Genomic DNA, 22785 nt, shown 5'->3' with positions numbered 1-22785 from the left:
TGCCACTAAGAGTGTGAAGTCTGTCTGTATGCTGGAATTTATCTCCCACAAGACAGTGAACTGACAATTCATATTCTCGTTCAACCCAGGATATAATTATTTGTTTGCAATAGACTATACTAAGAAGTGTCATTTCCAACTTCTAGGGGGAGAGAAGATGACAAACTTACTTCTCATATCTCCTCCCTTACGTGTCTAGGCATTACTAGCAGAACACTATAGGTACTTGCAGTGTTTGCAGTGCTTACAAACTTGTAAAAATTCAGATTCTTTATGCTATTGGGAAGGTTTGTCAGAAACCAGCAGATGATATTATTCTGTATTGAATTGTCACTTTCTCTGGGTGGCAGAGGAAGCTCCAGGGGAGCAATTGTCTTCATAAAAGGAAACAAAGAGAACAAAAAAAAGTCAGCAGGGAAAAATACATAAAATCCTAACACTCTACTTTTATTCAGTTAAATCTGAACACAGATTTCAGGCACAACATATATAAAAGCTTGGCTGTAGTAGCCTTATTGTAGTTCATTGACAAAAAGGGGCAGAGTTAAGGTGCGTTGGGGAGCCCCAATTTATGTTCTGATATCTGTGCAGTAAAATCTTTTCTCTGCTAATGTGTGTCCTATTAATATGTGTATGCATTTTGTTTCCTTTAACCCTTAACAAACTTGCTAGGTTTCAGGTAGACAACCTTAGATAACTAAAGCTGTTCTTAGGGTTCAGTGGCCAGGTCAGCTGGGGAAGTTAGTTTGGGGATCAGGCAGGATTACTGGCAGAATGGTATGTTTTGGGGGTGGGGTTGTGGCTGGGAGTGGTCTAATGCTGTTTATAGAGGGGGGAGAAGAACAAACCAGGAGATGGGCAGAAAGCTGATGACAAATGAGCTCTATATCTACACAGGCTGACAAAAAGATGACTTTTTTTTTTCAGTTGAACTAGCATACACCAAGACCAGCTCAAATGATCTTAAAGGTGTTGAATTGTCTCTACTTGGATGTTAAAGGTGAAGGGGGCGTGACGGTTTCCAATTGAGTTAAATAAATTCAATTTCAAAAAGCATATTTTTCCCCATGTGGACAGGGCTGTGGATGGAGGAGAAAATTGGATGAGGCTCAAAAGATTAATATAGCTGTTACGCTACCCCACCCCCTAGTCAAGACATGTTGATGATGACTCAAGTCATAAAACTTCCCCAAAGTTCATCAGAATTAGAACTGGGTTTTTAGTCTGGATCCACCTCTGACAAAGAAGAGATGGATGCAGTGGATGCACTTAAAAAGTTAACTCAGGGTTTAGAGGTTTTATGGATTTCAGAAATATTCCTGCACTTAAAAATGGTGAATACAGCTGAAATTGGTAGCACCTTTAAGACCAATATGAACTTTTAAAATGTATCCACTGTATGCAAAGTCTGTTTGTGCACATGTGAAGTTGCTGGGGTGGGTATTGTGTGTGTATATGTATAAAACTGAACAAAAGAAAGTAGAAAATACATTCCTCTGACAAATGTTTCTTTTAGAAATAAGAAGCAAGTCAGGAACTGCTCTGTGAATGGCAATAAGAAATAGCAGGTTCCTATCGATTTTACACTCTTGGAATCTCATTAGTTATCAGATGAAACTTGACTACTGCTAACAAATAAACCATTCTCTCCTGTTAAACTGCCCAAAGCCACCAAATACAGATTAGTCTGGAGTATGTTCGTCGTTCTTGTATAAAAAAACATCAGTTTTAGGTACACAACTTTTTTCTCCCTCCTCCCTTCAGGCTTTTAAAGGATGCACAGAATGAAGCTCATTTCAAAAGCTGGTATCAGAAACTACTAGCTGCTGTCCAATTCTGTGCAGGAAAAACCTTAAATGATGAGTTTTCTAAGGAGAGGAAACTTATCAAAATTCTGGGAGATGTTGCTGAAAAAGTCAAGGCTGCCAGCGACTCCAAAAAACAGGTTTGTTAAGACTTTTTTTTCCCTTTGCCTCTGTTTTGTACAAATAACTTTTAATTTTGAAGCAATAGCATCTCTCTCCTAAATTGCCCTTTATTATAGTAAATAGTTCCATATTTTGAATAAAAAGTCCCCCAAAGTTTGTGTTATTCTGCACTCATTTACACATTTATTGGTTTGTTTCTTTTTGTGGGAGGAATGTAAACTCTGCCCTCTAATTAGTAAATCCCAAGTAAATGTGTGTAAATCCCAAGACTAAGCTTCTTAATCATATACAGTGGGTACCATTCCAATCTTCCAGTTTGCCTTGGCAAAGCAGATAAACACCTCAGTATTTGTGGTAGTCTATATACTTAGAATAGTGGTCACCAAGAATCCTATAATAATAAGTATTTGTAAAGGCACAGCCACAGTTATAGTGGTAAACTATTTTTATATATTTTTATAGAGCTGTAATACCTGAGCCACAGTTAATGTCTTTGGCCCATATTCATATCAAAATATCCATAGCCTTTTGAGCCACATCACTAAATGTGGCCAAGGATGCTGTCTCCAACATCCATCAATCTATTAACCAAGGTAAAGCCCAAACCCCTTCTGAAAATGTTTGCCTTTTGAACTTAGTTTGCTTATAGCAGGGAGATCTCAAGACTCTAGTGCAGCGGTTCTCAAACTTTAGCAACCCAAGGACCCCCATTTTGATGTAAAATTTTTCAGCCCCCCCCAAGCCTCTCCACTCAGCCCTTGCCCTGCCCCTTCTCCAAGGCCCCACCTCCTGCTCACTCCATCTACCCTCCCTCCGTCGCTCGCTCTCCCCCACCCTTACACACTTTCACCAGGCTGGGGCACGGGGTTGAGATTCAGGAGAGGGTGCGGGCTCTGGGTGAGAGTTTGAGTGCAGGAGAGGGTGCGGGCTCTGAGAGGGAGTTTGGGTGCTGGAAGGGATGAGGGGTGCAGGCTCTGGGAGGGAGTTTGGGTGCGGACTCTGGATTGGGGCAGCAGGTAGCAGTGTGGGAGCGGGTGAGAGCTCCAGCTGGGCTGTGCTTACCTCGGGCTGCTCCCAAAAGAGACTGAGGGGGGCAGGGGGTCTCTGTGCTGCCTCTGCCCGCAGGCACCACCCCTACAGCTCGAATTGTCTGCAGTTTCTGGAGTCAGCACTCGCAATGGGGGCAGCGTGCGGAGACCCCTTGTTCCCCAGGGCCTCAGGGACATGCTGGCTGTTTCTGGGAGCGGTGCAGAGCCAGGGCAGGTAGGAAGCCTGCCTTAGCCCCATTGCACTGCCAGACCTCTAGCTTGCAGGAGGCACTGGGTGGGAGAGGGAGGAGTTGAGGAGAGGAGTTGATCAGCAGGGCTGTGGACCCCCTTGGAGACCCCCCAGGGGTTTGCAGACCCCAGTTTGAGACAAGCTGCTCTAGTATTTACTGTCTCTTTAAAAATTTAATGTTAGATCTCTGGGAGATGCTAAGTGCTTCCTTTGAGATGCTGAGCATTCTCAATTCTCAACAAAGCCAATGGGAGCGGAGAGTATTTAACATCTCAAAGAAGGCACTGTCCACCTCCCACATCACACCTATCAATAGATAGAAGATGTATCCCTTATTCCAAAGGGCTTGGAGACAACTTCTCCAACATATGCAGTTTTCATGAAGCTCAGGCACATTCTAACTTTAACCCATGTGGTTACTGAATTAGCCATTATTGTTACTTAGCTGATGGCTAAACTCTTTCTTGTTGAGATCTCAACTAGACAGACCAGAGAGCCAAATAAAGTTAAGACCTATCACTGCATGTTGTCAGAGTCTGGACTCTGTTTTGCCTCTACTAAGGACTCAAGGATTTTAAAAAGAGAGACAGAAAACTTCGACTCATAGATTTTGAGATCAGAAGAGAGCATCGTGATCATCTAGTCTGAGCTCCTGCACAGTGTAGGCCACAGAACTTCACCCACCCACTCCTATAATAGACCCCTAACCTCTGGCTGAGTTACTGAAGACCTCAAATCATAGTTTAAAGACATCAAGTTACAGAGAATTCACCTATTTCACTAATCTAAACCTGCAAGGGACTCATGCTCTGGGCTGCAGAGGAAGGTAAAAAAAATATCCCAGGGTCTCTGCTAATCTGATTTGGAGGAAAATTCCTTTCCAACCCAGAGCCTTCCCCATCTAGTGTCCCATCTCCAGCCATTAGATATATGTGCTGCTAGCAGTGGCAGATCAGTTACATGCCATTGTAGGCAGTCTCATCATACCATCCCCTCCATACATTTATCAAGATCAGTCTTGAAGCCAGTTTTTGCCCCCACTGCTCCTAAGGAGGCTGCTCCAGAACTTCACACCTCTATCTTCGCCTAATTTCAAGCCTAAACTTGCTGATGGCCAGTTTATATCCATTTGTTCTTGTGTCCACATTGGCACTTAACTTCAATAATTTCTCTCCCTCCCTGGTATTTCTCTCTAATGTATTTATAGAGAGCAATCATATCTTCCCCCAGCCTTCTTTTGGTTATGCTAAACAAGCCAAGCTCTTTGAGTCTCCTCTCATAAGATTGGTATTCAATTGCTCGGATCATCCTAGTAGCCCTTCTCTGCACCTGCTCCATCTTTCTTCAACTTGGAAGACCAGAACAACATACAATATTCCAGATGAGGTCTCACCAGTACTTTGAATAATGGTACTAACATTTCCCTATCTCTACTGGAAGTACCACCCCTGATGCATCCTAGGACTGCATTAGCCTTTTTCACAGCCGTATCACATTGTCATCCTGTGATCAACCAATACGCCCAGGTCTTTCTCCTCCTCTGTCACTTCCCACTGATATGTCCCCACCTTATAGCAAAAATTCTTGTTGTTAATCCCTAAAAGCATGATCTTGAACTATTAAATTTCATCCCATTTCTATTACTCCAGTTTTGAGATCATCTTGTCTGATATTCCAGGTCTCATCTGTATTGGCAATTCCTCCCAATTTTGTGTCATCTGCAGTTTTATTAGCACACTCCCACTTTTTGTGCCAACGTTATTAATAAAATGTTAAATAAGATTGGTTTCAAGACCAGTCCCTGAGGAACTCAACTAGTAACTTCCCTCCAGCATGTCAGTTCACCTTTCAGTGTGACCCATTATTGTTTCTGCTTTAACTGGTTCCTTATACACCTTTCAATTCTCATATTAATCCCCATCTTCTCCAATATAACTAATAATTTCCCATGTGGAATTGTAGCAAATGCCTTACTGAAATCCAGGTAGATTAGATCTACTGCATTTCCTTTGTCTAAAAAAATCAGTTATTTTCTCAAAGAAAGAGGTTAGGTTGGTCTGGCACAATCTCTCTTTTGTAAAACCGTTTTGTAATTTATCCCAATTCCTGTTTACCTCTATGTCCTTAACTACTTTCTCTTTCTGAATTTGTTCCAAGACCTTGCATAGTATTGACGTCAAACTAGCAGGCCTGTAGTTTCCCAGATCATTTTTTTTCCTTTTCTTAAATATAGGAACTGTATTAGCAATTCTCCAGTCATAGGATATGACCCCCAAGTATACAGATTCATTAAAAATCCTTGCTATTGGTCTTGCAATTTCATGTGCCAGTTCCTTTAATATGCTTGGATGGAGATTTTCCATGCACCCCTTTGTAGTCTGATTAAGCTGTTTGAGTTTGAATTCCACCTCGGCTGTGGTAATTTCTACTTCCGTATCCTCATTGCCATGAGGCACCTTGCCTCTACCCCTAACTCTTCAGTAGCCTCATTAAAAACTGAGACAAAGTATTTGTTTAGGTTTTGGGTCATGCCTAGGTAATCTTTAATCTCCACCCCATCCTCAGTGCTTAGGGATCCCACTTCTTCTTTCCTTCTTTTCTTCTTCTTTATATGGTTATAGAACCTTTTACTATTGGTTTTAATTCCCTTTGTAAGATCCAACTCTGCTTGGCTTTTGGTTGTTCTCACTTTATCCCTGCACTTTCCAACCTCCAAGAGGTAGCTTTCCTTGCTGATCCTTCCCATCTTCTATTTCTTGTAGGCTTTCTGCTTTCTCTTAATCACCGATTTGAGATGCTTGCTCATCCAGCTTAGTCTGCAACCCTTCCCTAAGTATTGTTTCCCATTGCTTGGGATGCAGACTTCAGACAGCTTCGGCAGCTTTTACTTAAAGTAATTCCAAGCCTACTCCACATTCAGATCCAGTCCGCTTCCCTAACTAATTGCCTTAATTTTTAAAGCTAGCCCTTTTGAAATCAAGGACCCTACTTGCAGATCTATTTTTTGTTTATCCTTCCATTTAGTTTAAACTGTATTAGCTCATGATAACTCGAACCAAGGTTGTCCCCTATAACGAGATCTTCTATTAGATCCTCACTACTCACCAAAACCAAATCTAAAATGGAATCACCTCCTGTTGGTTCAGCAACTATTTGGAGAAGAAATCTGTCAGCTATCACATTCAGGAAAATCTGGGCCCTACTATTAGTAGGAGCACTTGTCCTCCAATCTATATGTGGAAAGTTAAAGTGTCATATAATCACACAATTCCCAGTAGTATTTATTTAATTAAAAACATTAGAGGTCTCTTTTCATATCCAAATCAGATCCTGGGAATTTGTAGCACACTCCAAGTGCTATCCCAGGAGAACCACTAGTAGCTTTCTTCCCCAAAGTGATTTTGGCCCAAACAGACACTGTCTTATCTATTCCATCCCTTCCAATTTCTTTACAGTCTACCTCATCATTGATATACAAGACTACTCCACCATCTTTGTCTTTTTCTGTCTTTCCTAAACAGCACATACCCTTCAATACCTGTCATGACTGCTATTCCACCATGTTTCTGTTAGCCTCATAACATCTGGTTTCAGTTCCTACACCAGTAGCTCTAGTTCCTCCATTTTCTTACCCAGGCTCCTTACATTGGTGTACAAACATCTTAATTGTTGCTGCTTTGCTTCACCCACATTCCTTGCCCAATTGGGTACAGTCATTCTACTGCCAGTGTCACCTATTTGACTGGTTTCAGCACTGTCCTTCCTCTTAATGTCCATTCTCCATTACTGTTTCCTTTCTTACTTGATTTTCCTCCCTTTCAATGTTAGAATCAGGCATGAAGATTACATGAGCATTTCCCAACCATCTCCCCTGAACTCCTACTTTAAAGCTCCTTTAGTCAGTTGTGCCAGTCTCCATCCCAGAAGTCTATTTCCCTCCCTACTCAGGTGGAGTCCATCCCATTAATGCATCCCAGTGGTCAGACATCCCAAAGTCCTCCTTATAGCACCCGTGCCTGAATCATCTGTTGATCATCATAATCTTGTTTTGCCTTCATTCTCCTCCTCTAGGGACAGGCAGAATCCCACTGAAGATCACCTGAGCCTTCATTTCCTTAAGCGTCTTCCCCAGCCTGGCATAGTCTCCCTTGATATGTTCCAGCAAGGATCTAACAGTATCATTTGTTCCCAGATGAAGGACTATCAGTGGATTCTTTCCTGCTCCTATTAGGATACTCTTCAGCCTCAGGTCCACATCCTGTATTTAAGCTCCTGGAAGACAGCACACCCTTCTGTTCTCTGGATCAGCTCTGGTGACAGGCCTGTCTGTTTTTCTTAACAGGGAGTCACCAGTCACGTAGGCCTGCCTTTTCCTTGTGATGGTGTGATTCTCCAGCCTTCCTCCTGTTCTTTCTGGCTGAGAGTCCTCTTGTCTTTTATTTTCCCTTGCAATCTTCTGCGAGTCTTCCTGTATCCTCCTGGGGCTCTGAACTCTGGGTATTTCCATTGGCTCTTCCCCTCTTCCTGTAGGACTTATAGAACTAGCTGCTCTTCTTTCTTCCTTGTCCTCCCTCCTTCAGTTACAGCCTGCTCTGCCCCTTCTTCATTTTCCAACTCACCAAACCTGTTACCTTTAACTAACCGGTCTTTTCCTCAGCTTGATTCTCATAGCCACATGCTTCCACTGGCCACTTTCCTCAGCCAGTAGTCTCCCCACCAAGTTCTTCAGTCCAGCTTTCATCTGCGAGTCTTAGCTTTTCCCTTCAGCCTCCGTTTTCCTTTGTTTCATAATTTGCTCAAATCCCCTTTGAAACTCAACCATAGTTTTCACCTGCATCTCCAAGCCTTGGATCTTCTCATCCATCAGTACTATCAGGCAGCACTTCATACAAATGAAGCACTTTTCAGGTACTTGCTCCGGATCATGTACATTCTGTAGCTTCCACATCCCTGGTCATCTTCATTGTCTCTTCCAGTGCTTGGGTCACTGCCACTGCTGCCTCTGTATCTGTCTTAGCTTTCCCACCTAAAGTCCTTCCAAGGAAAAAGAAAACAAAAAGAAAACAAAAAACAAAAACCCAAACCAACACTAAAACAAAACCAAAATGCCACACTTAAACGAACTTTGAAGAAAAAGACACAATGATTTGGCAGAGCGAAAGAGAGTGTATGCCATTGTAAGAAGTAAGCAGTAGATGTGTATGCACCTTTTTGGTACATCAGCTAGACCTCAGAGACCAATCAAGAGGCTGTAAAGCCAGAAAAACCCAAACCTTGTAATTGGCATACCCACACTTAGCAAGGGAAGGCAAAGCAACAATCCTGAAGCAATAAACTACCCATTGTGTACTTGGTTAGAGAAAAATGTCATAAGAAAAAATGCTATTCATAACAACAGGTGCATAGCTAAAAAGCCCCCAAGGAGGACACTGTAGACAACAAGGGCACAGACGCAGACCATGATCACAATTCTTAGTCTCAGTTACTGCACATTGGTGCCATCCCATTAACTCTTATGAGGCTGCATTGATATTACTAAGACCAGAAATTTGATTCACTATCTTATTAAAATATAGCAAGAGAGTCGGCAATTAAAAAACTGCTGTGATGTTGTTTCAAGTTGTCATAATGATTGATCTCTCACAGGAGGTGCTAAAGATGGAAATCAACAAACTTCAGCAGTTCTTCCATGAGGTAAATGTTTGCCGGCTTCCCCTGAATCCTGCACTTGTTGTACGAGGCATAGATGCAGATGTAAGTCCATTTTACTCTATAGAGTATTTTATTTTTAGAGTAATGAGTACTAGGGAATGAACTGTTGTATGAACTAGGTCATGATCCTGCAAATCTTTACTTATGAGTATTCCCTTTCACGATTGGCATTAGACAAGGGTCACATAGGCAGCCATTCACAGGACTGATATTTTTAGGGATACCTTCAGCCCAGCTAGGGGGAGAGGGGGTATTTGCCGATTTAAGTGTCTCTCTCTCCCCTTACAGCAGCAGCGTGGCAATAAAGACTCCAAATTGTGACTAGCATGGTTCCAGCCTGGCTGTTCTCAAAGCAGCTTTTGAGGGGAATGGGGTGTCTGCTTCTTTAAAAGTGCCCCCTGAAGCAGCAGCTGGTTGCTGCCACACCAGTGCAGATTCTTACTGGCAGCTTTGCCTCTCTGGAGCCTGACAGCTTTTGGAGTGCTTAGCTGTAGCACTGGCCCTCCTCCCATTGAACCTGTGAGATTTTGCATGGTAAATGTTTGCAGTCTCAGCTCCCTGTGCTTACCTGTGCAAGTTATCCTTATTAAAAACTACTGGTGAATGGAGGAAACTTGTGTATTGTTTCATATGTTTGACTTCATTGACCAGACTGCCAGGACTGTGTCATTCATGGTTTATCAGCATTATGACATACAAATGTCACACCAGAGGATTCAGTGTTGTTGGGGGAAGACGTACCCAGCCACAAGGAAAATATAATATGCACAGGTCTGAGGGGCTTTTAAAGTTATAGCTTTATAATTACAGCACTTTGCGCTGTAATTTTGCTCTGTGGCCTATAACCCACAATGGACCTGATCTTGTGAGGAGTTGAGCCCTTCAACCTTCTTTGACCTGTGGCTCTCCCAGTAATTGCTCTTCAGACTTGATGTCAATGAGAACTGAAGCTTCTTAGCACCCTGCTGGACTGGGCCAATTGTGGAAGACTTAAATCAGAAGAATTTTGAAGCTTACTGTTTCTCACTGCGTTCAGATTTTCTGGGAAAAATGACTATTGGGGAGGTCTCTAACTATCCAACTGAGCTATTGATACCACACCAGATTGGCTTGACCGACATTAAATCTTGATTGATGTATGTGTATGTATTCATTTTCTTATATCAGTTGTTCTTTGTCTGCAGCCACTAGACTGAAATGCATGTTATATTTCATGAACACTAACATTTTTAGAATACTCCTAATAATCAAACCGTAATTCATTTCAGCATTGTCTACTGGTTAAACTAAGAGTCAAGCATCCAGGATCCTTTTCCAGCTCGACCACTGGTGCATTATCATACATTAATCTTTGGCAAAGTCTTTCAGTCACTCTGAGTGAAATCCTTGCCCCACTGAAGAAAAACTCCTGTTGATTTCAGTGCAGTCAGGATTTCACCATCTGTGCCTCAAATTTATTCATCTGTAACATAGTATAATATATAGTTCTCAGACTTCACATGTGTGTACAGAGGCTTAAGTAATGTTTCTAACATACTTTGGGATCCCTGGATGAAAGGCAATATATAGCTCTCTATATTATAATTTTTCTTCAAATTTTCCACCCTTGCATACACCCAGAGTTAATTTTAATGGGAGCTGTGGGGTGCTTATTATTTCTGAAAAGCAGGCCATTGCTTTGTCTTTCTCAGTTTTTCTCTTTTTATAGTGATGGTGATAATACTCACCTAACTCACAGGGGTTTTCAAAGCTTAGTTCATTAATGGTTTTAAAAGTCTTTTGAGGTCTTAAGGTGGAAGGCGCTATATGATGCCAACAGTTAAGGTTTAAGATAGTCTCCAAATAATGTAGATTTTGATGATTGGAATTTGCTGCACTCCTAACCCAGGCTTAGAGACCCATTAAAATTAATGGGTGATTTGCCTCCATGAGGATTGCAGGATCAGGCTACCCACTGACAAAATAAGACAAAAAAAAATCTTTAGATCACAGTGTTCACAAGTGCGTTGCAGCTTTTGATTGGGTCTGCCTTGCATCTTTGGTCTTTCCAGTCCCAGCCAAAATGTAGCACTGAATGATCTGGGGAAAATAAAAAATAAGTTTGAATATGATGGGTAGAGATGGGCAAAGTGTCAAAGGAAGCAGAGATTCTTCTTTTCTGAACCAGTTCAACAATTTCTAATATCAAGGACTATTATTTTTGTTACCTGTACTGCTGATAAATACTTCAAGATGTCACATCTTCTCAGGGAAATATTCTACTGCTTTTAGCCTATAATACACTATATTTAATTTTATGTCTGTATTGTTTTTTTCTAAAGGCATGTTCATATTTCACATCCAATGCTTTTCCATTGAAAATCTCCTTCATCAATACAGATACACTTAGTAGAAACATCAATGTTATTTTTAAGGTAGGTTATTCATACCACTAACCCGCAGTTCATTTTGTATACAAAATGTTAATTTAATACTCATTGAAAGAGAAACCTTCAGATCTTGTGCCTGAGGTGTTTGATTTTGCTGTGCTGCTCAGTTTTCATAATCCTATTTGATGCTAGATGTTTAAATACAATATATTAAAGCATCCAAAGTTTTGATTGGTAGAAAATCAAATGCATTCTAGGAAAACAATGTGTGCTTTTAACTCAGTGGACCCCCCCAGGCTAAACAATAAAGGATAACATACTGTATTTACCTTCTTGAGGTCTAAGGACAAAGTCCAGAGAAATGACTGTTCAAGGAAAGGACTTTATTATACTGTAGCCCTGTCTAGCAGATAAAATACTACCGTTCTAAAGATTACATTTGACACAAAACATATAGAACTCAATTCTGGCTCTCCAAGTCAGAGTCAATATGATGGAGTAGAGGTGCCAAGTGATCAGCCCATTCCCATCATGTGGCATGGCTCCTTAAGATTTGGAAAGGTCTGATGTATATACAACAACTCAGAAGATAGTTAGAGAGAGGAACCAGCCCTGGGAATGAGTGGTGCTTGGGAGGAAATCCTGAATCTGTGTCTTTAAAGGCCTGGAGCCAGGAGCCTTGCAAAGAGTCAAGAAAGAGGCTCCCTTCTCACCCAACCAACTGGGTTTTAGGAAAGGGACTGGCACAAAAGCTACCTCCTCCCTCATGTTATAGTAGGGCTACCACTAGCAGGAGAAGGCAGCCTGCTGAACAATCTGCACCTGATGACTAACTGGGGGGAAAGGGCCAGCTGAGGGACAAGCTGGCTAAGGGTGGTAGTGGGGGAGCGCAGGGAGCCTAGCCCTTCCCCCCTGCCCTTAGCCCCTGACCAAAGCTGGGTGGCATAACAGCACACCCCCTTCCCTGCTGCCATGATGAGGGGTGGCTGGGCCAAATTTGAATGGCCTTGCAACTCTGTGTGCCTGCTTGGGCCCTCTGCTGTCTCAGTCCTTCTGGCACCCATGGATGTCAGGCCCTCCCAGTCCCCAGGGAAAAACAGAGTAGGGCTGGGTGCAAGAGGGATATCTCAGAGCTGGGGCAGATCAATGTGGGGGGAAGAGCACTGGGCTGGGTGTGGGGAGCACGAGCAGAGTTTTGTGGAGCTGGATGTAAGAGGGAAAGCACGGATCTGGGTGCCAAGGCAGCATGAGACTGCTCAGGACTGGGTATTGGGAAGCGGCAGGGGAGAGTTCGGGGTGGAGGCGAGGTGTAGGACTGGATTCAGGGCAGTGGAGGGAGAGCTATGGATTCCCACCTTAGGAAAATTCTGGTTGCATCCCGAGAGAGAGGGAGTACATGTTTTGAATCAATCCAGTCAAGGTAATTGATTGAAAGAACCTTGAATGGTTGCTAAGTGCAACGTACCTGTAGGACCATGAGCGGCCACAAGGGGTGTACTGGAGAGCACTGCCCCATGACAATCATGTTGTGGAATGATAGAGGAGGTACACCACCTCCATAATGGTATTGGGATGGATTCATCGCTGGAGTAACTCCATTGTTGTATTTAGAATTAAGCCCAGGATGGTTATGTTTCCATACACAAAAAGAAAAAACATATGCCTTCAATCTAAAATTACTTCTGTTTCAGATTAAGAGAAACAACAATGCATCCAATGAAGTGAGCTGTAACTCACAAAAGCTTATGCTCAAATAAATTTGTTAGTCTCTAAGGTGCCACAAGTACTCCTTTTCTTTTTGCGAATACAGTCTAACATGGCTGCTACTCTGAAACAATAGGAAGGCCTCCTTGAGAAAGCATGATATGCGTGTGAGAGAGCTCTCTGTATGGACCACAGCAACCTGAAGAGCACAAAATGGTTGCTGCCTCCAAGCAAAGGTTTAAGGGGTAGTTCTTAGAAATTAGAAGGTGCCGTAGTTAGAAAAGCCTAAAAGAAGCCTAAAAATTTCATGCTACAGACCCCACCTGGGTTAAATTTGCATTTTATGCACATATGGCCCAGGAACAGGAATATCATTTCTGGCCACACTGGAGGAAGCACACTCATCTTCCTTCATTACCTTTGGAAAAGGTGTGTACCTGGCACTAACATAACAGGGGCTTAAAGTGGAAGGAGAGGCAGGTGTCTCGTCATCCCACCCAGCGTACAACTCTGGGGCAATGAACACTGACAGTGGTGCCAATAGTGTTATGAAGTTCCCTGCACCTTCTCCCATCCAGCATAGTTGTGTAGCAGCAACCATAATTTGGCTCATAATATGCTTCATTATTTGTAATAGATGATGCTTAAATAAAATGGTAACCGTTGTTTCGAACAGTGGTGAGCAACCACAGGAAGAATTTTCTTCAGGTCTGGCTGCCGAGCATAATTAAATGGAATCAAGATGAGCTGTAAACAAAAGGGAAATTGATTTTTTAAAAAACGGGGAAATTGATGACCTCTCATTAAATGCCTGTAGACTAGGATGCTTCTGTAAAAGGAACATAATAAAGGAACAAATCATTGTAATGTAACTAAAAGCTAGCAATTTATGAAAGACTTTCCTGATGAAGGCTTGAAAATACCAGTAAAATCCAGATGCAATTTGGATGTTGAGGGGGAGGGGATGAATAGCAGAGCTTTTGTTTTACGGGCTATTTACCCAACTACAGTAGAAAATAATCCCTTCATTAATTACAAGATGCAAAGTCCGATTTCTCTAAGGTTGTTGATCAACAGACTCCATGTGGGGAGCAGTCACCAACACAGTGCTGTTTGAAACTGGATCTGAATCATGTCAGGGAAACCATTTGTGCATGTAATAAGGTTGCCCTGTAGCCTGCTACAAATACCGAGTTGTGATGTGTAATGTCAGGCCAAATACTTGTACTCTTATTCCTGAAAAGGGATCTGCTATTGGATGAATTTTGAAATGTCACTCAACAAAGATCCAAGCTCCCAATTGTATTTGAAACACCAGTAATTTCCATGTGAGTAATAAACTGAAAGGTTGCAGCAGGCAAAAGGGCATATGGTACCATTAGTGTGGTTGCCAAAACACTTCTTGTCTGTATAAATCATCCCATTCTTACACAGTGCCATCCACAGCCTCAGAAACAACTCTGACATCATAATCAAAAAGGCTGACAAAGGAGGTGCTGTCGTCATCATGAATAGGTCGGAGTATGAACAAGAGGCTACTAGGCAGCTCTCCAACACCACTTTCTACAAGCCATTACCCTCTGATCCCACTGAGAGTTACCAAAAGAAACTACAGCATTTGCTCAAGAAACTCCCTGAAAAAGCACAAGAACAAATCCGCACAGACACACCCCTGGAGCCCCGACCTGGGGTATTCTATCTGCTACCCAAGATCCATAAACCTGGAAATCCTGGACACCCCATCATCTCAGGCATTGGCACCCTGACAGCAGGATTGTCTGGCTATGTAGACTCCCTCCTCAGGCCCTTCGTTACCAGCACTCCCAGCTATCTTCGAGACACCACCGATTTCCTGAGGAAACTACAGTCCATTGGTGATCTTCCTAAAAACACCATCCTAGCCACTATGGATGTAGAAGCCGTCTACACCAACATTCCACACAAAGATGGACTACAAGCCGTCAGGAACAGTATCCCCCATACTGTCACGGCTAACCTGGTGGCTGAACTTTGTGACTTTGTCCTGACCCATAACTATTTCACATTTGGTGACAATGTATACCTTCAAATCAGCGGCACTGCGATGGGTACCCGCATGGCCCCACAGTATGCCAACATTTTTATGGCTGACTTAGAACAACGCTTCCTCAGCTCTCGTCCCCTAATGCCCCTACTCTACTTGCGCTACATTGATGACATCTTCATCATCTGGACCCATGGAAAAGAAGCTCTTGAGGAATTCCACCATGATTTCAACAATTTCCATCCCACCATCAACCTCAGCCTGGACCAGTCCACACAAGAGATCCACTTCCTGGACACTACGGTGCTAATAAGCGATGGTCACATAAACACCACCCTGTATCGGAAACCTACTGACCGCTATTCCTACCTACATGCCTCTAGCTTTCATCCAGATCATACCACTCGATCTATTGTCTACAGCCAAGCGCTACGATATAACCGCATTTGCTCCAACCCCTCAGACAGAGACAAACACCTACAAGATCTCTATCATGCATTCCTACAACTACAATACCTACCTGCTGAAGTGAAGAAACAGATTGACAGAGCCAGAAGAGTACCCAGAAGTCACCTACTACAGGACAGGCCCAACAAAGAAAACAACAGAACGCCACTAGCCATCACCTTCAGCCCCCAACTAAAACCTCTCCAACGTATCATCAAGGATCTACAACCTATCCTGAAGGATGAGCCATCACTCTCACAGATCTTGGGAGACAGACCAGTCCTTGCTTACAGACAGCCCCCCAATCTGAAGCAAATACTCACCAGCAAGCACACACCACACAACAGAACCACTAACCCAGGAACCTATCCTTGCAACAAAGCCCGTTGCCAACTCTGTCCACATATCTATTCAGGGGATACCATCATAGGGCCTAATCACATCAGCCACACTATCAGAGGCTCGTTCACCTGCGCATCTACCAATGTGATATATGCCATCATGTGCCAGCAATGCCCCTCTGCCATGTACATTGGCCAAACTGGACAGTCTCTACGTAAAAGAATGAATGGACACAAATCAGACGTCAAGAATTATAACATTCAAAAACCAGTTGGAGAACACTTCAATCTCTCTGGTCACTCGATCACAGACCTAAGAGTGGCTATACTTCAACAAAAAAGCTTCAAAAACAGACTCCAACGAGAGACTGCTGAATTGGAATTAATTTGCAAACTGGATACAATTAACTTAGGCTTGAATAGAGACTGGGAATGGATGAGTCATTACACAAAGTAAAACTATTTCCCCATGGTATTTCTCCCTCCCACCCCACCCCCCACTGTTCCTCTGATATTCTTGTTAACTGCTGGAATTAGCCTACCTGCTTGTCACCATGAAAGGTTTTCCTCCTTCCCCCCCCTGCTGCTGGTGATGGCTTATCTTAAATGATCACTCTCCTTACAGTGTGTATGATAAACCCATTGTTTCATGTTCTGTGTGTGTGTGTGTGTGTGTGTGTGTGTGTATAAATCTCTCCTCTGCTTTTTCCACCAAATGCATCCGATGAAGTGAGCTGTAGCTCACGAAAGCTTATGCTCTAATAAATTTGTTAGTCTCTAAGGTGCCACAAGTACTCCTTTTCTTTCTTCCTTCTGATACAGTATGAACACTTTGAGCAAAACTACAGGGGTTTACTGTAGAATGAAAGTAGCTGGGGTTTTTGGCCTGGAAAAAATCCAAAAGAGATAGAAAAGTGTCTCTCTTTGGGATTCAAGGAGAAACACAAATTTCATGTGCCCTTTTCACAGGTTGGAGATGATCTACGTCAGGATATGCTGGTTCTGCAGATTATTTGCGTGATGGACAGAATTTGGCTTCAGGAGGGACTCGATATGCAAATGATCGTTTATAAGTGTTTATCTACAGGAAAAGGCCAAGGTCAGTACAGATTAGAAAGGATGCATATCTCATGTAAACCAGTAATACACAGCACTCCTCCCTTCAGTATTTCTCTTTGCGAGTGTCTTTTTCTTTTTCTCCTTTGAGGGAAAAGAATGCTCAGAACCTCCCTCAGTTGGGTCCTAAACATCTTTGTAGATTTAGGGAGGTTAACTTCTTCTTTTTTTCCCTTTAGAAGAAATACAACCCAAGCTAGTGAGGTTTTGTAGCAACCCAGGCCTGAATATAAAGCCTCGGCATCCACAACTGGTCTCAGACTCTCAAAAAAACCTCCCACTTAGGCACCAAATAAGAACTTTTGAAAACCTGATCAGAAGTGTTGCAGTGGGAATTACTGGGTGCTGAGCTCCTTTGCAAATCTGGCCCTTTTTTAGGTGCCAGCTATAGACTAATAAAGTTCCAGAAACCCCCCAGTGTTTAGTTTGAAATACTACCCTTGCTGTTCATGCTACTTAAGGCAAGCTTGGCTCTCGTGAAAGCATTATTTATAACTTTCTTTTATGGTTGTTGTAACAAAGCCATACCAAGGATGCCAATTACTTGCTAAAGAAATTTACTGATGGCAATAGACTTTTTTTTTAGTGACTCTCTAAACTGTTTTTTACTGAAAATAATTCTAGCACAATAAAGAGCTGAAGTATCCAGATTACCTACAGTACAGAAATGAAAAATACAGCATTTGCGGCTTTTTGAGCCACACTGCAGAGAAAGCTTGGGGAATGGGAAGCCTGCAGGAGCCATGGCGTAGTCAGGGATGTGGCAGGTGGTTGATGGGAACTGAAAAGGGATCCTCTTCATCCTTTTTTTCCATGAACAAGGCAGAACCAGAAGGATTCCCCTTCAAAAAGTAACCATAAAATATTATATCTGGAGAAGGAAGATGCTATAATTATGGTGCCTCCATTACAGTAACTCTCAATTTGATATTTTTAAAGGCTACAGGGAGGGCATTAGAATAAACCCTGGATGTCTGTCTATCTTAGGTACTTCTGTGACCCCTGTGACCAGAGTATCTGAACATATCACAATCTTTATCCACACAGCACTTGGAATCTTGCTAAATTCTTGGTCTCCATGATGTCATGTGGCAGTGAACTCCACAATCTTGTTGTGCATTGTGTGGAAAAGCATTTCCATTGATCCGTCTTTAATTCGTTACCTTTAATTTCATTGAATAGCCCTTTGTTCTTGTTTTATGAGGCAGGGAGAAGAGAAACTTCTAATCTTCCTTTTTGTAGATCATCCAATACCGTGTAGACTTTTATGCTTCATTGAAATGTGTGTATAATTATTTCCAGGGGGTGATATGATACAGTGTGATGCAGATTAATAAACACTCTGCCCCCTTTTTAAAATCGTGAGTTTTTCATATGAACTCCTTCTCTCTGATTAGGACTTGTGCAGATGGTGTCAGATGCTACAACTCTAGCCAAGATCCACAGGGAGTCTGGATTGATAGGACCATTGAAGGAAAACACAATTAAAAAATGGTTCAGTCATCATCATCCTTTGGAATCAAGTTACCAAGAGGTATATTAAAATGGAACATTGCATAAATTGTTTATTTTACAATGAAAAAGCAAATGGTGATATGCACAATCTCTTGGAGTCAGGGAAAACAGATCATACGTACCATCAAATCTTCTTAAAGGGCACATCCCTTTCTTTGGCCAGATTGCTAGGGGCCAGATTCAGTGCAGTGTTTTTTCAATAACAATCAGAAAAGTCAGGAAAATACCACACTTGGAGTTTCAATAGTGAAGTAAGAAGTTGAAGATACAATTAAGTAAATGGATACTGAACCTAGAGGGGTTTTTTTTATCTAGATAGAGAGATGTGGCGTTTTATATATAATCACACACAGAGTATCTTTTCTGTGCTTGAAAATGTCACACTTTTAGAAAACTGTATTTCATTGAATTCCTCTAGTAATATGATACATCGGGTCATGTTTGTCCGTTTACATTATGGGATCCTGTGTAAAGCATCTGGTTTTATGCAAACTGGTGTTATGCATCAGGTTATGTATCATCCAGGAAATTGGGGAAACTGCAGAAGCAGAGGTTTCCCTCTTAAAAGAAAGAAGCCATAAAGTCATTTTTGCACATTCTTCTTAGGCGGGGCATGTCCTGAGGTTCACAAAAAGACTTTGAAATGTTTTGCATCCTGGGGAATTTTTGAACACATCCCCATACCTGCAGTAGATTAGTAGCCATATTTTTTGCCCAATTTAAGGAGATCCAGGTGCTGAGCTCCTCTGAAAATGAGACATCTAATTTGATGCCTAATTGTAGGCATCAACTATACATTTTTTTGGTGGAATGTGGTGGTGGGTGGGTGGTTGTGTATTTATTTTCCAAATTTTCAACCTAAACTTTTAGAAGCAGCTTTAATGTAATAATTATTATACATTTACAATAAAGGTGCTGCTGACATTTTGATTGATAATTGAGACAGCTATCCGTTATCAGTCAAAAATCCAGTTTTGTTGGCTTTTTTAGCAAGTCAAATAACATGGAATGTTCTTTAAAAAAAATTTGCTACGCATTACATTCATTTTTTTGAAACAAGTGAAATAGTCATTTCCGATTGCGCAGTATGTCTGTATAATTGTTTGTATCCTGCTCTCACCGTTTCTCTTCTCTTGCTGTTAACACTTTGCACTTGGATACTGAATTCACATAGGTGAGTAAGCTTTATTATCCTCATCTTACAGTTGGGCAAATAAAGGCACAGAAAGGTAAAATGACGTCTCCAAAGTCACCTAGCGACTAAGTGGCACAGTCAGGTATACACCCCAGGTATACTGAATTCTTGTGCTGTGGTCTAATCACTCCACAGTGCTACCATCAAAATCAGTCACTAGATTTAGCTCCATAATACTACAGTAATATTGTCAGTACTCAAACAATTATTTATATTGGATAGTATAGTATAAAGATGGTACAGTACTGTATGTACTTAGGTTTTGACCAAGAACTTAATAATTGTGAATTCAGTTTTATAGAGTCTGCATATAAATGGCTCACATTACTATTGAGACAAATAGCTTAATAAGATTCCCAGGCAGTTCAGACCCTTACAAATAAGAATGCTATCTGTGGTTGTTACACTGCAATAGCTAAGATAAAACATGTGTGGGCTATAGTTCCTCATGCTTTATATATATATATATATCTGATCACTATCTAGAGCTAGGAATAATTCTCTTCTCACTCTCCTCTTATCTGTGATATGGCATTGGGCAGGTGGGATGGGTTGGACAGGTTCATTTGAGGGAGATTTTTTTATCTTCTTCTGAAGCATAGAAGTGCTAGTACAATGCCCACTGAAGTCAGTGGAAAGCTTTGGATCAGTCCATAAGGCTATGTATACACTACACACCACTTTTGGTGGTGTATACAGTACGTGGAGCTACACATGACAGTGTGGCCTTTCCCTGCTGCCTCCCCCTTGCCAGAGTCTTTCCCTGTGGCAGGGAAGGGCTTTAGCCAGCAGGGAGCTGCCCGAGCCTTTCTTGTTGCCATTCTTCCCTTTTACCACCACCACCACCCCACACACACACACTGAGCTTTTCCCCATTGCTGGTGCCTTTCCCAGCTGCTAGAATCTTTTCCTGCGGTGGGGAAAGGCTCCAAGAGCTGGGAGGCAGCAGGCCTCTACGTGGTTTGGGCTAGTAGAGAGCCATGTATAGTATGTACTCGGGTACCCTTCAGATGTATCTTCACTCTAGTTGCCTAAACTGTGCCTCACAGTCTACACTTTTCAGAGTAGCAGCTGTGTTAGTCTGTATTCGCAAAAAGAAAAGGAGTACTGGTGGCACCTTAGAGACTAACAAATATATTTGAGCATAAGCTTTCGTGAGCTACAGCTCACTTCATCGGATACATCCGATGAAGTGAGCTGTAGCTCACGAAAGCTTATGCTCAAATATATTTGTTAGTCTCTAAGGTGCCACAAGTACTCCTTTACAGTCTACACTGAGACTTAAACCCGTGCTGGGTGCTACCTGAGTACATACTCTACATGCTGCCAAAAGAAGCATGCAGTGTAGACAGAGCATTTGTGAGTATCTAGTGGTTAGAGCAGGGGTTTAGGAATCAGGACTCCTTGTCATATATTCCTAGGTCTGCCACTGAATCTCTGATACTTTCGGTAGTTCACTTAACCCTACTATATTTGAGTTTACCTCTCTATAAAATGGAGGTTGGATGCCTTGCCCAGGGATGTTGTGCGGCTTCATTAATTAGTGTTTGTAAAGTTCATTGAGTTCTTGGGTGAAAGGTTCGACCTAAATGCAAAAGAACTATCCAAAACAAGTCACTGCTGGAGATAGAACTGACTAGATGAACCATTGGTCTGTTGTACTATGGCAATTCCCATGTTATTAGTTTAGGTCCCAAACCTGCAAACACTTAGGCCTTTATTTAACTTTAATCATGTGCACAAGAGCTTGTAGGACTTGATATTCATGTTAGTATCACTAAAAATACATTACTGTATATTTCTTCTTTGTGTTTTTTTTTTATTAATTAGGCAATAAAGAATTTCTTTCATTCCTGTGCTGGCTGGTGCGTTGTTACCTTCATTCTGGGAGTCTGTGATCGACACAATGACAACATCATGCTGACAAACACTGGCCACATGTTCCATATAGATTTTGGAAAGATTTTAGGTCATGCACAAAAATTTGGAAGCATAAAAAGGTTGGTACCTACAATAATGTTAATTATAAAGTTTAAACAGTGTTTTGATAAAACTTTCTAAAACATACATGAATATTGTAAATGTGTCCTTGCTTTTTCTCCCATAATCTCTAGAGGTATCATACATACCATGGTATAGCATTCTTAAAACCTTATCAGGAGAGGGCTGAGGAATTAGTAATGGGATATGGAGATTTTCTCTTTTAGGTCAGTAGTGAGTCTGATCCAGTTCAACAGTGGCCAGAAGTAGCTACCATCTGATGGCTGGTCTATGAGAAGAGTTCATGGTCTCATATCTTTTTCTAGTGGGCAGGTATCTATAGCACAAAATCAATCCCATAGCTGGATGTAATTGACATCCTTCTTGTCACTTTTAGCATAGAGACCAAACACTGACTGGGCATGCAGGATCAACTACACTCTCACCCATAGAGTGAAATCCTGGCCCCGGGTATGTCAATGAGGCCCATGATTTACACCCCAAGTATTGATCCCAACTAGTCAGAGTTGAGTTATTGTGTGGAAGCTCTCACATCCAGGCTGTACATATTCTGTGGATAAGTAAGTACTTGCCATACCTATTCTAGTTCCCTTTTTGACTATGAAATTATGAAGGGATGAATTAGGATGAAATTATGATAACTAGAAGTGAGCATCAACATTTCAATACACCCCAAACCTGACACAAACTGTTTAACAGTATATATAAAGGATAAAAATATCTCCCTGGCATTGACAATCTGATTGATATGTGGAGTCCTTTCTTCACTTGTCCTCAAAATCACCTGACCCATCCCAATGAATCCGCTTGAGTTAATCATTCCTTTTTTTTCTTGTCTTCCAGCATATTAGACAGAAATAAGTGTGGGTGTACTGATATGAAGTAAGCTGATGGGGCTAATTAGTTCTGAACCACCCAGACAAAAGATTTATTTGCAGTGCTCAAAATCATTGTCAGTCATTCAAGGGGCTCCCTTAATTTTACCAATTTGCTGTGGAAAGAATAATGCACAGTAGAGTCACAAAGAGGCATACATACACACCCTGAGTCAAGTGCTGCATCTGTTACTCAGCCAAAGCTGCCACTAGAGTCTATCTGAAGCTTACTTGAATGGTACTTTTGCTGGATGGAAAGATTTGGCTCCTGGAGTGCAGCA

General features: G+C 41.8%; 1 protein-coding gene across 1 annotated transcript in view; it reads left to right on the top strand.

Annotated features, from left to right (window-relative positions):
• Positions 1-22785, top strand: part of PIK3C2G (phosphatidylinositol-4-phosphate 3-kinase catalytic subunit type 2 gamma) — a 305063-nt gene that overhangs the window by 176264 nt on the left and 106014 nt on the right. The window contains exons 18-23 of the mRNA XM_043516861.1: positions 1765-1945; positions 8853-8960; positions 11240-11332; positions 16772-16901; positions 18316-18452; positions 21459-21628. Of these exons, the coding sequence (XP_043372796.1) occupies positions 1765-1945; positions 8853-8960; positions 11240-11332; positions 16772-16901; positions 18316-18452; positions 21459-21628 (819 nt within the window). The remainder of the gene's footprint in view (positions 1-1764; positions 1946-8852; positions 8961-11239; positions 11333-16771; positions 16902-18315; positions 18453-21458; positions 21629-22785) is intronic.

This window comes from Dermochelys coriacea, chromosome 1 (genome assembly GCF_009764565.3).
Source record: "Dermochelys coriacea isolate rDerCor1 chromosome 1, rDerCor1.pri.v4, whole genome shotgun sequence".
NCBI lineage: Eukaryota > Metazoa > Chordata > Testudines > Dermochelyidae > Dermochelys > Dermochelys coriacea.
This window is presented reverse-complemented; position numbering and strand designations above follow the sequence as displayed.